The 14,491-nt window shown below is 33.6% G+C and overlaps 2 protein-coding genes across 2 annotated transcripts; both read right to left on the bottom strand.

Moving 5' to 3' along the window:
* Nucleotides 1–1,106: 1,106 nt before the first annotated feature.
* LOC114173881 (probable galacturonosyltransferase-like 1) lies at nt 1,107–3,256 on the bottom strand. Its single transcript, XM_028058539.1, has one exon. The coding sequence runs from the start codon at nt 2,908–2,910 to the stop codon at nt 1,840–1,842; it is 1,071 nt and encodes a 356-aa protein (XP_027914340.1). The 5' UTR covers nt 2,911–3,256; the 3' UTR covers nt 1,107–1,839.
* An 8,061-nt stretch (nt 3,257–11,317) lies between these two features.
* LOC114173883 (E3 ubiquitin-protein ligase RNF185-like) lies at nt 11,318–12,720 on the bottom strand. The gene is made up of 2 exons (XM_028058542.1): nt 12,569–12,720; nt 11,318–12,266 (listed from the first exon to the last, which is right to left on the bottom strand). Exon 2 carries the CDS (start codon nt 12,205–12,207, stop codon nt 11,512–11,514), a length of 696 nt encoding a protein of 231 aa, XP_027914343.1. The 5' UTR covers nt 12,208–12,266; nt 12,569–12,720; the 3' UTR covers nt 11,318–11,511.
* Nucleotides 12,721–14,491: the final 1,771 nt, after the last annotated feature.

Raw genomic sequence — 14,491 nt, 5'->3', positions numbered from 1 at the left:
AAACATGAGATGAATGGAATTTAGACGCGTAGAGGCTTTTTAATGACGAATTAATGTTTACGTACATTCTGACATTGATTCCTCCGTGTGAAGATTTATAGTAGTACTTTTTTGTTTTTTCATTTAGTGAGAAAACTTGACTTTTGTTTCTATTTTTCACATTTATTCACCTATGTACGATTTGCTCATATGCTATTGACTATTCAACAATTTTTGATTTGAAAAGAGAATGCATAACCACCACGGTGCACACACTCTGCTCAGTATAATCAATGAACATTGGGTAGAAACAAGTTTATAGGACTAATTAATTGATTATCTTTATACCATGTTCTATGTTTGCAATTAGTTTTGTTCTAATGCAGTATTTACGTAACTTTTTTTCTCAGCACACGTCAAGTAATTAAGAGAAGTGTAAATGAAGAGGCTATGCATCTATAGTTTTAAAGTCAATTGTTATCTGAATTTTCAATTCAGAGAAATATAATTTCATATCATAGTAGTGAAAAGAATGACTTAAAGTACATTAATTCATGCATACGGTTGAGTTTAGCTTATGTAATCAGAATGACATCTTTTATATCATATATTAATTACTATTCTCAAAGATTCTACAATAATTTAGTTGGTTTTTGTGGAAATTCTTCACATAAGTGTTTTATTGTTTTTAAGTTGTAATAGTTAAGCTTAAAATGCTTGTATTTTAATCCAAGTGAAATGTAAGATTTCATTCAAATAAAACAATGTTCTACGCTGAACTGCTAAACATCATAACAGCATTAACATTACGAGGTTTTCATGTGGGTCACATGGAGGAAAAGTAATAGCAGACGCATGCATATGAGCAGAAAAAACTGTGGAAAATAAAAAATCAAATATTAGAAGATATTGGGGTAAGTCAAATAAATGTTGGTATGCTCTTTTGTTAATTTTTCCAAGTTATATAGTTTCTCTTTCTTTTTTGGTTAAAGGGAGGGGGTGGTTTTTATTTATTAATTGCTAAATGGAAGTGCGTGAAACTTTATAATTGACTAAATAGAGTGTCTCTCTGAGTGATTACTTATTTGTAGCAGCAAATGACTCCAATTTAGACGCATAGATGATTCCATGTTAAAGATTTTGCACCACCAAAAAGAAGATACAGACAATCATAATCAACCTAGTCAAAACCTCGAAAAGCAATGTTGGTCTTTGGGCAGACAATAGAAGAGGAAAGAGTGATGATTCAGTTGGAGAAGAAAAATATCCAAAATACAAGGCACGATCCTTTTCAGATCCGTAGCTACAATAAACCCAACCTCACCGACACAACACATCCTTTTCAATTTTCCTCTCGCACTGGCAACCACTGTTGAAGTTGGTTAACGAGTCTCATGATTGTTTCTCACTCCCATTTCACACACGTAATACATAACACCAATTTCGTAAACAGCCACTAACAACAAAAAATTGCAATCTCACATGTAGGGGTAAAAAAGGGCACAGAAGTAGTGAAGAAAAAGAAGAAGAAACTGCATTAAAATAAAAACTCTGGCATTGGGGTGATTTCGGTGTTAGTAGTTACAAGACGTAACGGTAAAAGTAGTATTTGAGTGGCTGAAAAGAAAAAAAGTGGAGGGTATATGTACCTGGCTGTACATGTACAGTGTAAGATCAACACGGCCGTGGCATGGGGCCGCACACGGCGAGGAAGGAGCGACTCCGGCGCCAGCTCCCGGGGACAACCAATATACGACACCACCGCTAAATCAAAACTACTTCCGCAAAGCAAAAAAAAATAAAAATGTACTATTGTACTACTGCGCTGCTAATAATGATAATAAAAATGGTTGTGGCGGGCTAGGCTTCGAGAGCGAAAGGAGTTTGGAGAAGATCGTAGGGAGCCCATAGGGCATCCAAGGGGCAAGGGCGGTTGGCGTCGAGGCGGGCCCAGGGTTTTCCCTTCCCACTCCAATGCAGGAGGCTCACCGGGCCTGGATGCAAGTCTCTGCAGAGGCCGCGGAAGTTATCCCCGCCAAGCCCATGCTGGTTCCACCTGTGATCCACCGGGCCTATGTTGCCCGCGAAAACGAGTAGAAACGGCGGAAGGGAGCCCAGCTCGTAGATCCGCATTCTCTTCTGGAGCTCCATCCACTCCTCGATCTTCCTAGTGTAGTCGCCGGCCCGCCAGCGTTGCAAATCAATCACCATGACGCCGGTGTTGAAGTAGCAGGGCCTTCGGCCCGCGAAGGTGAGGGAGAGAGAGGGGTTGGACCAGAAGGAGGGGGTGAAGTAGGCGCTGAAGTTGGCTTTGCAGTATTCGGGCGCGGCGAGGACGGTGCTGTTGCTGTTGTCGTTTCCGAGTGGGGTGGCGGCGAGTTTGGCGATGTCGTCGACGAGGACGAGGTCGGAGTCGAGGTAGACGATTTTGCGGACGGAGGAGGGGAGGAGGTTGGCGAGGTAGTTACGGGCGTAGTTGAGGGGGCAATCGAGAGCGGAGCGGATGGAGGTGGAGATGAGGCCGGCAACTTGGCGATCGTTGAAGGGGTAGATTTGGAAATTGAGATATGGGAAGGAATTGGAGAGGGTGCGGTTGAGGAGGGCGGAGGAGGAAACTCTGGAGGCGGCGGTGACGAAGTGGAAGATGACGTTTTCTGGACAGGAGGAGTGCTGGAGGACGGAGAGGATCGCCGCCATGGACCCCCGGAGGTAGGTGATGTCCAGTGTCATGGCCACGTGAACTGCCGCGTCCCAACACGTGTGGGTGTGTTCCGGCTCGGCGGTGGCACAGGTGGGGGAGTTGTAGAATTTGGGTGCTTGTTTGAAGTGTTGCTGTCGATGTTGGGTGATGGCAGCGGCATGAGTGGAAATGATAAGGATGAAGCAGAAACCTATTAATGCAGATGAATTGAGTGCATTAGTAGAAGCCATGATCTCTCTTAATGAAACTCTGATGATTGATCCAAGGTTTTATCCACAACTACCATCACAGAGAAAAAGTACTCTGTGTGTGTGTGTGAGACAGAGAGAGAATATGAATATGATATAACAAATCCTCTTCTACTCTACTACAATACTACAACTACCATTTTCTCTCTCTATGCCTTTCTTGCCTTGCCTCCTTCTCCACCCAAATTTGAAGTTCCTTCAGAAATACCTGTCTTTTATGCATACTCATTCATCTTCTCTGTTACTCTCCTTCGCCATACCATAGTTTTACACCCACTTAATTTTACTCTCCATCTTTCAAGTGTACCCAAAAATGTTACTTTCTGTTCGACATAACTTTTCTATTTAAATTAACCATGGAATTAATAAACTTACTCCTTCTTTGGTCAAACTTGTGATTATTTATGAAATATTGATTCGAAATCAGTATTTTTCTTACTTTTTTATTTATTTCCCATTAAAAAGCAGCTGAAATTATACATACTTTAAAATGAAATATTCACTGTGCGCACTTTGTGAATACAGAAGATGGAAAAGGTTTATTTTCTTTTTTCTAGCAAGTGTAAAACAAGAACAAAACATAAACCTGTATCATATACTTATATATGACGATGATTATATAATAATAGCAATATGAAGTATAGTGGAGAAGTCTCAATGCACTTGAGATATTCTCTTGGTCTCGAAGTTTTGAACCTTGGGATAAATTATTTTCCATCGATGTATGTAGGCTTAAATACTTTTGTTGTCCTCATTTTCGTAGTATTTGTTGCAGATTATACTCATTTTGACAGAATATTTAAAATGGTCCTCATTTTTACCGAATGTTTAAAATGGTTCTCATTTTTGTAATTTGTATTTTATTTGGTCCTTTTCTATGACGCCGTTTAAATCATTAACCGAACATTGTATAGGTAACACAGTTTGTATTAGTAATGATTTAAACGGCACCATAGAAAAAGACCAAATAAAACACGAATTGCGAAAATGAAGACATTTTAAACATTCGGTAAAAATGAGGACCATTTTAAACATTCTGTCAAAATGAGGACCATCCGCAATAAATATTATGAAAATGAGGACCGAAAATATTTAAGCCATACATATAAAAACCATGATATATTTGAATACTTAAAGTGTCTTGTTCAATTTTAAAGTAATATTTCCGTACTTTATATATTATGAAATCGTCCTATAATATAAAATTTTTAACAATACACCTAGACGAAGAAAATTTACATATTTTATTCATCATTCTAAACAAATAAAACTTACATATTTTATTCATCATTCAATAGGAAGGGTATTTCTAAAACGGAGATTATCCGTTTAACCCTTCTGTAATAAACCTTAGTTATGTGTTTTTATTTATTTATTTTTATTTTTAACTATTTTAATGTATGCTCTTTCATTTCAAATACTTGCATAATTATTAGGAAACTTATTAAACATTCTTGTGTTAATAAAATATAAAGCTATTTGGTTATACTGCATTTTATATCAGTATGTTACTTTATTTGTAAGAAATATTAAAACATAAACATAAAACTAAAACTAATCAATACTTTGAAACAATAAACAACTTATAGCATGTAGAAGTGAAAAAGAAAAGAAAAAGAAACCCTGTGATTGAGGAATTGGGATGCACAAAAAAGTAGTCACTTCCTCTGAGGGGGCATTTGGTAACATTACTAAAAAGTTTAGCCACCACCTTTTTGTTCAATGGGCCTATTGCAAATGGCTTCACAGACTAGCCACGTTACGTGAAAAAAACCCCAACATTGTGCCACATGAACATCAAATGTCAAGTAAAATACAAGGAATTTTTTCTAAGAAAAAAAGAGCCAAAGAAAAGTTGTTTTGGTGTTGTTTAATTTCAAAGGGAAAGGGACATGGAAGCTAGAGATATCGTAGGGCAAGGACTACACAGTAACCACTTATCTTTTTTCTCTATATTCTGACCTATTTCTGCACCTTTCCTTCATTACTTCCATCACCAAGTACAGGTTTTTTCGCATATCTTTTACAAATTTGCCTACATTTTTAATGGATAAGTCGAAAAAATATTATTGTTTATGTAATAAGTCGTCTATAGTTACGACGACTTCAACTTTAAATGTACATATAAATTATCAGTATAGAATATTTTTTCAAAACATTTAAGTCGTCATGATTCCATACAATTTAACATTTTTATATTTTTACATAAATTGAAATTATTATTACTCCTAACGAATCTCGTACAAACCGATACATTTAAGTCAAAATTGTTATGATTCTTGACAACTTATTTCATAATCAATAATATATTTTTGACGTGTTCATTCTCGTAATATTTTGATTCTAGATAGGTTAAAAAAAAACAAATCTATGAAAGCCTACTATTTATATTTTCTTCGAGACTTTATAAAAGTGGCACCTAGAAAATCTTTCACAAAATTAAAACTGTCTGGTGTTCATGTCTGATCCAAATAAACATATAGTGGATTTTTAATTAACATTATAATTTTTACTTTCAAAAAGACAAAACACATATTATTAAAATCTGCAAAAGGGGAAAATATAAGTTATAGTAATCACTGATGTCAAGATACAAAGATAGAAATTAAAAATCCTTTTTTTTTTTCAAATTTTGATATTTGTATGAACTTCACCTGTAGTATTGCAGTGGAGTGATGATGTTAGTATGTTGTCTTTATCTGAACACTTGTTGCACTAAACCTGGCCAAGTTACCAATTCAATTTGTTCTACAATATTCTTCTATACATGTGTCAACTTTTAGTAACTAAAGAAAAGTCACAAATTAACCCTTTAGATGAAGTGAGTGAAAAAAAATTGACATGTCTGTCTTAAAAAACTTCTTTGTCGGCGTGTTTAAAAAATACGATAAGAACAATTAATGTGGTCCAAAACTTGGGATGAACTCGTAAACCGTGACATGTTTTCTATATACAACTGTATAAACCGAATTCCCGTTTACGTGCACAAATTCAAACTCAGGTTTAAAAGCAATGCGTAAATTGTTGAGGTGCCAAATTGTGTGTACGTGATACACCACACGTGTGCATAGAGTTTCCCAATTCAGGTAAAATGGTGTTTGGGAGCAGAGATTCAATCTATAGATTTAGATGAAGTCTTTGTTTAAAGATTAAGAATTTTGCATTTTGCCATATCCTAATGGTCAACCCTATAAGATAGGTTCCTGTATATGGAACTGGATTTGAATTAAGAAGGTCCTAAATAAAGCATAATTTTATTTATCTATGGTTACGAAACAGTTAATGAATAAATTGACAAGTTAGGTATTATCTATTAGTTATTTTTTTCATTTTTTTCTTTAATCAATTCATTGGTTTACTTGATGGTAGTACGTAATTAAAAGTTGGGTTAAATACGTGATGTTTTAACTTTCGCTAAAAATTAAAATTAATTCATTTTTGAAATTTTGATCAAATTTAGTCTTTCAACTTTACAATTACGTGAATTTAATTTTTTTAACCAAATTGGTTAAATTCAGTTTAAGTTTAGTTGACGTTTTAAACGTGTTTTATTATAGTATTTAAGTTGTTTCATAGTATTTGATATTTTGATACAATTTAGTCTTTCAACTCTAGAACTGTGTAAATCTAATCTTTTTAACCAAACTGGTTAAGTTTGGTTTAATTAATGTTTTAAATTTGCTTCATTGTAGTATTTAAATTGTTTACACAGTTTAACACATTTTTATTTCAATATTAATTAAGAAATTATCATGAAATATATTTGAAATATTAAATAAATTTAATAATATTTGGTTAAAAAGAAATTAAATTCACACGGTGTGAAAATCTAAGAGATTAAATTTGACTAAAATTTCAAAAAAAAAATTATTCTAATTTTCATTAAAAGATAAAGAACAAAAACATATTTAACCCTTAAAAATTTAATTTCGTAGTCGTTAGTCTAATTTAATGATTTATAAATTTATTATGCGGTGATTAATGATTTGGTTACTATATAAACTCACGTTACATGGTCATCGTGCAGTTTTTTTTTTCTTATAGTTTGATACCTTTCTTTGATTTTAAGTTTGTTAACATAAATTTATATTCTTTTGGTAAAATTCAAATTTCCACCAAAAGCTATTCTTAAATTTTAACATACCTTAAAAAGTAAAATACATATGGAGATCTTACACCATTTTTATCCATCCAATGTAGTTGTCGGTGATAATGAAGTTTCAGAAATGTAATATATTACGATTCAAATAACTTATTTACTTGACTACTATTTAAATTTAGAATTCTTATTCTTATCTGATCATTTTTCTTTTCTTCAATAAATAAAAATATTTATTAATGTTGATGGAGAACATTTTATTGGACTTTTCTTTTATGACCGGTAATCGTACATTTGACAAAAAGACCACATATCATACTTTTTCTTTAGAATTTTATTTTTATTTGAAATTAAAAAGGCCGTAAATATAAAAGTGCTGATTATTTGAATTTGAAACTGCTACTGGTTACTAAAAACAATAAAATTTAAACTTGGGAACTAAATTTTATAATACCATTTATTTAAAAAATAAAGAGTTTGTGTGGTACGCACGCACACTTAAATTGACCATGTGGAAGATTGGGGAAGAGGCATGGTAATACCATTATGTTTGGTAGCCCAAAGAATAAATTGGCCCCACTTCTTAATAAATGAGGATTGACTTTTAGTTCAAAAAAATAAAAACCTTGATTTTCATTTTCTGTGTCTTGTTTGTTTCTGCCAACCTTGGCCCAAATCCATCTTCAGCCTCAATTATTTTAAATGTGAATCACGCCAAGGACTTCCTTTTACAATTCAACATCTATAAATTTGCTTCACATACTGTGGAGATATTTTTTTCTTCAATAACAACCATTTTATGTCAAAGCAACGTTGAGTATATTATGAAATATTGATTTATGAAACTTTCCAACTATAAAGCTAAATCAAGTTTTTGATACAATAATTTGTCTGAGTCACTCTTTAAAATTAACATTTGGTTCCTAATTTAAGTTATTCAACTTTCTCATTTTTTTTCTTAACATGAAATTTAGATTTCAACATGTAATTACTGAATAAGATCATGCAATTAATAAAATAAGTTATCATCTACAAAAGATATTTTATTAATAAGATATAATAGAGTTTTTTTATTTTTTTGTTCGGATTAATTAAAATATTAATAAAATATATTTTCATGAATATATAAAAAAGAAAAGAGCATATGATACAAAAGCTTCAAATATCCTAGTTTGAGGTCTCAATACTCATTAATTATAACAGATAGACTTTTTAGTCAGAATTTAATTTTATTCCAAGTCATAATATATAAATTTAGTATTACAAATTACATAAATAAAAATCGAATTGATGAAATTTAGCATATGTTATCAATTAGAAGTATCGCACGCGTATCTTTTGTGCTTCAAAAGTATGTTGGAAAATTTTCCATAGTTAACTCAGACGTACCATCAGAAAATTTGTTCACGAAATAATAAATGTAAAAAATCACAAACAAACTTCAGATACATCAAACAAAATACAAAACAAAAAACATACGTGATTATTTACCCTTGTTTGTGTTAAAATTACTGCTTAATCCAAGCAATATTTTTTTATATGGGCCAACCTAGATTTAATTTCCTTAAACTTCTTTAACAGCGAATCTTGCGTATAAAAAAAATCACTAAAAGAGCTCGTTAGATTTTTATTGAAATTAATTAACAAAATTAATAAATAAGTCATAACAATAGCATGATTATAAAAATGAACTCTTTAATCAGATTAAATAATCTGAAAATGAAAGTTTGATGCTGAAAATTAATTTGATTGATACTGATAATAAGAACAAGAAACAAGAAAAGTCATCAGATTAAATACTGTAATTATCAATCATAACATGTGAAGAAAAAAACTTAGTTATCTACTTCTGAACTAATGAAAATTGAAATGTAAGGATTTGCTTTAACAGTCTGTCTTCATTATAGTTCCATCTTTAACCCAAGTAATTAATTGGGATTAGGAACTTTGAACTACACAAAAATAAACCCGTCTTTTAGCCTCTCTAGCATCTTATTAACAGTTTTTCATTTTTTTCATATTAAATAAACCTTCAACCATTATCTGTAAACCAATATTCACCCTTACTACCACACCATTGTATCAGTAACCTTATGTCTGTCGAAGCTTCTTAGAACAAAAGCTTTGCCCTATGATTCCATGAATAAAAAGGTGAAATTTTAAAATTTGAAATAAAAAATAAAAATGCAGAAGAGAAAAGAAAACATTGCCCTCCTGTTTTGAAAAGTATGCTTTTCTTTCCACTTTCTCTTTAATCTATTTTCCCACCCAGTTACGTTCTCTTCTCCAAACATTCCAATAAAAACCATAGAACCTCCAAAGTTCGTTGGCCAAAATCCAAAACAAAATAATTATACGTAAAAACAATGATATCTGATGGAATTATTTACAAGCAAGTTAACTAAATGCTCAGATCACATAAAAGAGTATACCCCTAACAATTTTTGTAAGTCAATTATACAACATTTTTGTAATATTAGAAGTCGTGTACAACTTTCACAAAATGTCGTGTGGGTTATACGACTTCCAATTGGAAGTCGTTAGGGACGTACGACTTCGGTTTGTAATGGTTTACATGGTATAGTTTTCCTTGCGTAGCCATTACAGATGAAAGTTTCCTTACAGAAAAGCATGAATGTAGACCTAGTGATTTGTATAAACAATGTCCTTTAACCAAATAATCCTCTGCAAAAGTCATAGCGTACTTTTTATTATTAATTAAAAAGAGAGATAAATGGCTTGACATGAGCCATTCCTGCATGATAATAACTTTTTGTGTGGTCGATGCCTTTTATGGCCTAATTGCAGTAGTATGGTAGTGACCATTTTGATTATAAAATTATAATATATGCATAGCTTCTTTATATCTTCGCTTGAATTTCCATGACAATTCCTGGTAAAGTTTATATGATAGCCACTAAAATATCTTACCATGTTTTTCCTCCTTTTTTTCCACACAGTATAGACACACGGAGTACTATCGAGAAAAGTCTATGCTTTGCATACTAATAGCGAGCTGATGGGGACGGGTTTTAGATGACAGCCACTAAAAATTTTGCTATCCTTTTCAGTGACTATCGAGTAAATATTATGTATATTCATGTATTCCGTGGACTTGTTCCAGCAAGGTAATCGACTTCCAACATGCATTCAAACTGAAGTCGCAAAGTCAACCCAAGGTTAATACATCAAGTCCTTGCTTGAACTAGTGGTACATTCTAGTTCAAAGAAGTAAGTCGCTTAAATGACTAATCAATATTCAAACCACACCTTGTTAGAGAAGCAAGAATCTCTACCAAGTGGCCACTATCTATCTGCTCATGCAAGGAGCAGTTGTCAGAAACACAACAATTAGAATATCACTTTTTTCTGTTGGCAGTAAAATGTCTAGTAAAATTATTGTTAAGCATTTCTACTGAAAGGATATTAAAGAAAGAAATAGACAACTAGAGAAATAACTTTTTTGTTACTTTAGTGATTTTTATCTGTATATAACTTATCATGTCTTAATTTTGGGATTGAATTATCATCTTTTCTTGATTATTAATGACTAAAATTTAATATCTTTTATTTTTGATGTTGGTAATTTTACTTACTATGGAAGTTGTATACCCACACGACTTCTAATATGACAAGAATGTTGATGAATTGACTTACAAAAATCATTAGGAGTATACATCTTCTATGTTTAAAATCGTGATCCCCGCTGCATGAATAGATTCGTAATATAATTTGAAAACCTGCTTGTGGTGAAAAATTACCCAGATTTGTAAAAAAATTCAGAATCTTTAAAACATCCAACAGTTTCCATTTTTTTGAAACCAGACACCCTCAATTTGACGGTAGGAAGGAGGCAAATAGCATGGAAAATTGCAGCTATCAATCACAGATTCACAATAACTCTCAAATAATGAGATGTGGTACAAAAAGCAAAAGTCTTGCTGCTAAAGACCATGCTACAGTAGTGAAGCTACCAACTATTCTTGTTCCTTCCTAGTAAGGGGCATGTTATGATAAACTTTTTTACTAACATTTCTAGAAGACGAAAAGAACAGGAAAATGGAATTAGGTTTTCCATATACTAAAAATTAGTTTCTGGGAAAGTTAAAAATTAACTATTGGAGAAGCAAATATGTGAAAACGGCTATAATATTAACTTATACACAGTAATTTTAACACTAGAAAAATTAATTTCATTTTTTCTTCTAAAAATACTCAAGGAGGAGATTATTTAAACTTCACGGCTATGTGAACCTACTACCAAAGAACATGGTATGACTTGAGAGAAGCTACTAAAAGACAGTAAAACTGCAGGCAGGTCATAAAGATCAAACAGGTACAATTCAAGTTCACCGGATGCTTATGATACAGTTAATACGAGTCAAACAGGTAGCAGCATTCCCAAACATAGAATTCCCTCTTCAATCGGCTAAAATATTTACACATAACTCCTCAAGAGGTATTGTAACGTCGACACAAATGCATTACCACACAAAAATAACAGTAAGGAGGACAAGAAACCCAATCAACATAAGCAGATTCTTCAAAACATTGTCTTCCTGCCGCTGCACTTGGCCACCAGTTGCCTGATGATACCCCCGTGCGCCCCCTCCGTGAAAGCTATTAAAACCAAAGGGATAACCAGAAGTTGTCCCATAGACAGTGGCATCCTGAAAGCCATGGAAATGAATGTTGAGCAGTGATGGGATAAACCCAGCAAAAGCGGTGGAAAGTGTGAAGTTCCCAAATCTGGCAGTTGCCATGGGAATGAACCCTCCCATGAGTCCAAACCCATAACTCCCGAAAGGGTTAGCCTCGGGAGGAGGTGGGGGCGGCGCAGTTTGCGGCCTCTGCCCCGAAGGACGGTGGGGGATCTCCATTCCAGGATATGATTTGGTCCTGGGATCAGTCTGTGTTTTGCCCCTTCCATAAAGAGGCACCAATTTCTCCTCCTGCACAAGGGCCTTGCAAACAGGGCACTCCTGAGAATGGGAATGATGATGGAGCCACCTATAAAGGCATGGCCAACAGAATAGGTGACCACAGAGAGTGATCACGGGCTCTTGCGCCAAATCGAAGCATATGTTGCATTCGAAATCACCAGCATCGTTTGAACTGTTACCCGAGCATGACGGGCTCGGAGCAGACGCTCTCGTTGATTCCCCAAAACCACTCGTCATTTGCCTAATCCCTCACTCAGATCTTCACAAATAAAATCAATTACAATGCCAACCAAACCCTACAATGTCACCCAGAAAATCATCATAACGCTATATCACATCATCGTCACCGACAAGACCGTACTAAAATACAAATCAGCGAATTGTACTAAGATCTAAAATTAATCAATAGAAGAATCGACGGATAAATCTAGAGATTGAACGTGGAAATTAGCGGAACGAGAAAACGAAAAAAAAAAAAAAAAAAAACATGAAACAGGATTCAAAAAGAGAAGAGATGCAGATCTGGTCTCAGAATATGAAAATAGAAAATTATAAACATGAATTGACACTGAAATAAGATCTCAAAAGATGAACTTACAATTTGGTCGAGGGAATGACAAATGGCTGGGAAAGGCACAAGAATTGTGATAGAAAAGTAAATCCTGCGTCTCAAAGCCCCAAATTTGGTTCTTACCGAAAACCTCGTGGAAGGTTCCAGGTTCTCTACGTGCTTTCTTCTATTTGCTCGTTTATTAATTAATTAATTAATTTATTAATTTATTTATTTATTTATTCTAGTCTATTCTATCCATTATTCTATCGTATAAATGAGGGGCCTTCTCCCTGCACCTCCAACAGTTCTTCTGTACCCCAAAAAATACCTTTATACCCTTATTTATCATTTGTGCGAGTGGATAAAATTCGTTGGGACGCAGTAAATTTCATTTACTGCGTCACCAACCTCCTGCACCCCCAAAACTTCACTCTTAGTATTTTTCTCGTGTTTCGTTGTTCTCCATCCCAGTGCTTTTGCTCTCATTCTCTTCTCCGTGGTCCCTTAGAGTTTTTTCTGTTTGCTCCGTTTCATAAACAAGAAAACCCGTTTGACGAAAAAAGCAAAATTTACTGGAAACGGATTACAGAATTCGTTTCATACACTATGAAACGGATTCTGTAATCCGTTTCTTAAAAAAATTTGCAAATTTTTTTAGGAAACGGATTACAGAATCCGTTTCACAGTGTATGAGACGGATTCTGTAATCCGTTTCCTAAAAAAATTTGCAAATTTTTTTTTGAAACGGATTGTGGAATCCGTTTCGTGTTTATGAAACGGATTCTGTAATCCGTTTCATAAAAAAATTTGCAAATTTTTTTATGCAACGGATTACAAAATCCGTTTCATAACACTGTGAAACGGATTCCGTAATCCGTTTCCTAAAAAAATTTGCAAATTTTTTTAAGAAACGGATTACAGAATCCGTTTCACAGTGTATGAAACGGATTCCGTAATCCGTTTCATAAAAAAATTAATTTTTTTAAGAAACGGATTACAGAATCCGTTTCATAGTGTATGAAACGGATTCTGTAATCCGTTTCCAGTAAATTTTGCTTTTTTCGTCAAACGGGTTTTCTTGTTTATGAAACGGAGCAAACAGAAAAAACTCTAAGGGACCACGGAGAAGAGAATGAGAGCAAAAGCACTGGGATGGAGAACAACGAAACACGAGAAAAATACTAAGAGTGAAGTTTTGGGGGTGCAGGAGGTTGGTGACGCAGTAAATGAAATTTACTGCGTCCCAACGAATTTCATCCACTCGCGCAAATAATAAATAAGGGTATAAAAGTATTTTTTGGGGGTACAGAAGAACTGTTGGAGGTGCAGGGAGAAGGCCCCATAAATGATCACAGTGACTATGCAACTTGGCCCATTTCATTTTCTGCCAGTTTGGGCCATTGTGCATTACGATTAAAGAGGCCTTTTCCTCCTGCACCCCCACTCTTTTCCCTGTACGACCATAAAAGTTGTAATCCCCAAACTACCCTTAGTAAATTTATAATAAAAATCACTAAACCTCACTGTTTTTTATACTTTCCGAATTTTGGGTGTTTTTGAAGTCACTTCAAGATCCAAAAAATGTCTTTTGGAATACTCAGTACAATTGAATGTTTCAGAACGTATTTTTAAATTCAAAAATGATTTTTGAAACACTGGTTCACAAATTTTGTTAATATTTCAAAATGATTGTTCTAGAATACATTTCTTTATTCAAAAATAACTTCTGAAATAATTATTTTTGAAATTTTGTTGTTGAATCATGTACTGAGAACTTAAATATAAATTTAAGTTTTACATTGAGTACAAAAAATTTAGTATTATATAAAGATAAAAATTTATAAATTTATTTTCTTAATTTTGAAATTAAAAGTAATATGAATTCCTCATGTGCAGATTAAGTTTGTGTCTAGCAAAGAAACGAGGAAGGGGCATAAGGTAGATGGAGGAAGGTGCCACGGAAATGAA

This window comes from Vigna unguiculata, chromosome 2 (assembly GCF_004118075.2).
Source record: "Vigna unguiculata cultivar IT97K-499-35 chromosome 2, ASM411807v1, whole genome shotgun sequence".
Classification (NCBI taxonomy): Eukaryota; Viridiplantae; Streptophyta; class Magnoliopsida; order Fabales; family Fabaceae; genus Vigna; species Vigna unguiculata.
This window is presented reverse-complemented; position numbering and strand designations above follow the sequence as displayed.

What these genes read in the sequence shown, in the direction of transcription:
- LOC114173881 (XM_028058539.1), bottom strand. Translation starts at nt 2,910, where the DNA reads ATGGCTTCTACTAATGCACTCAATTCATCTGCATTAATAGGTTTCTGC.
- LOC114173883 (XM_028058542.1), bottom strand. Translation starts at nt 12,207, where the DNA reads ATGACGAGTGGTTTTGGGGAATCAACGAGAGCGTCTGCTCCGAGCCCG.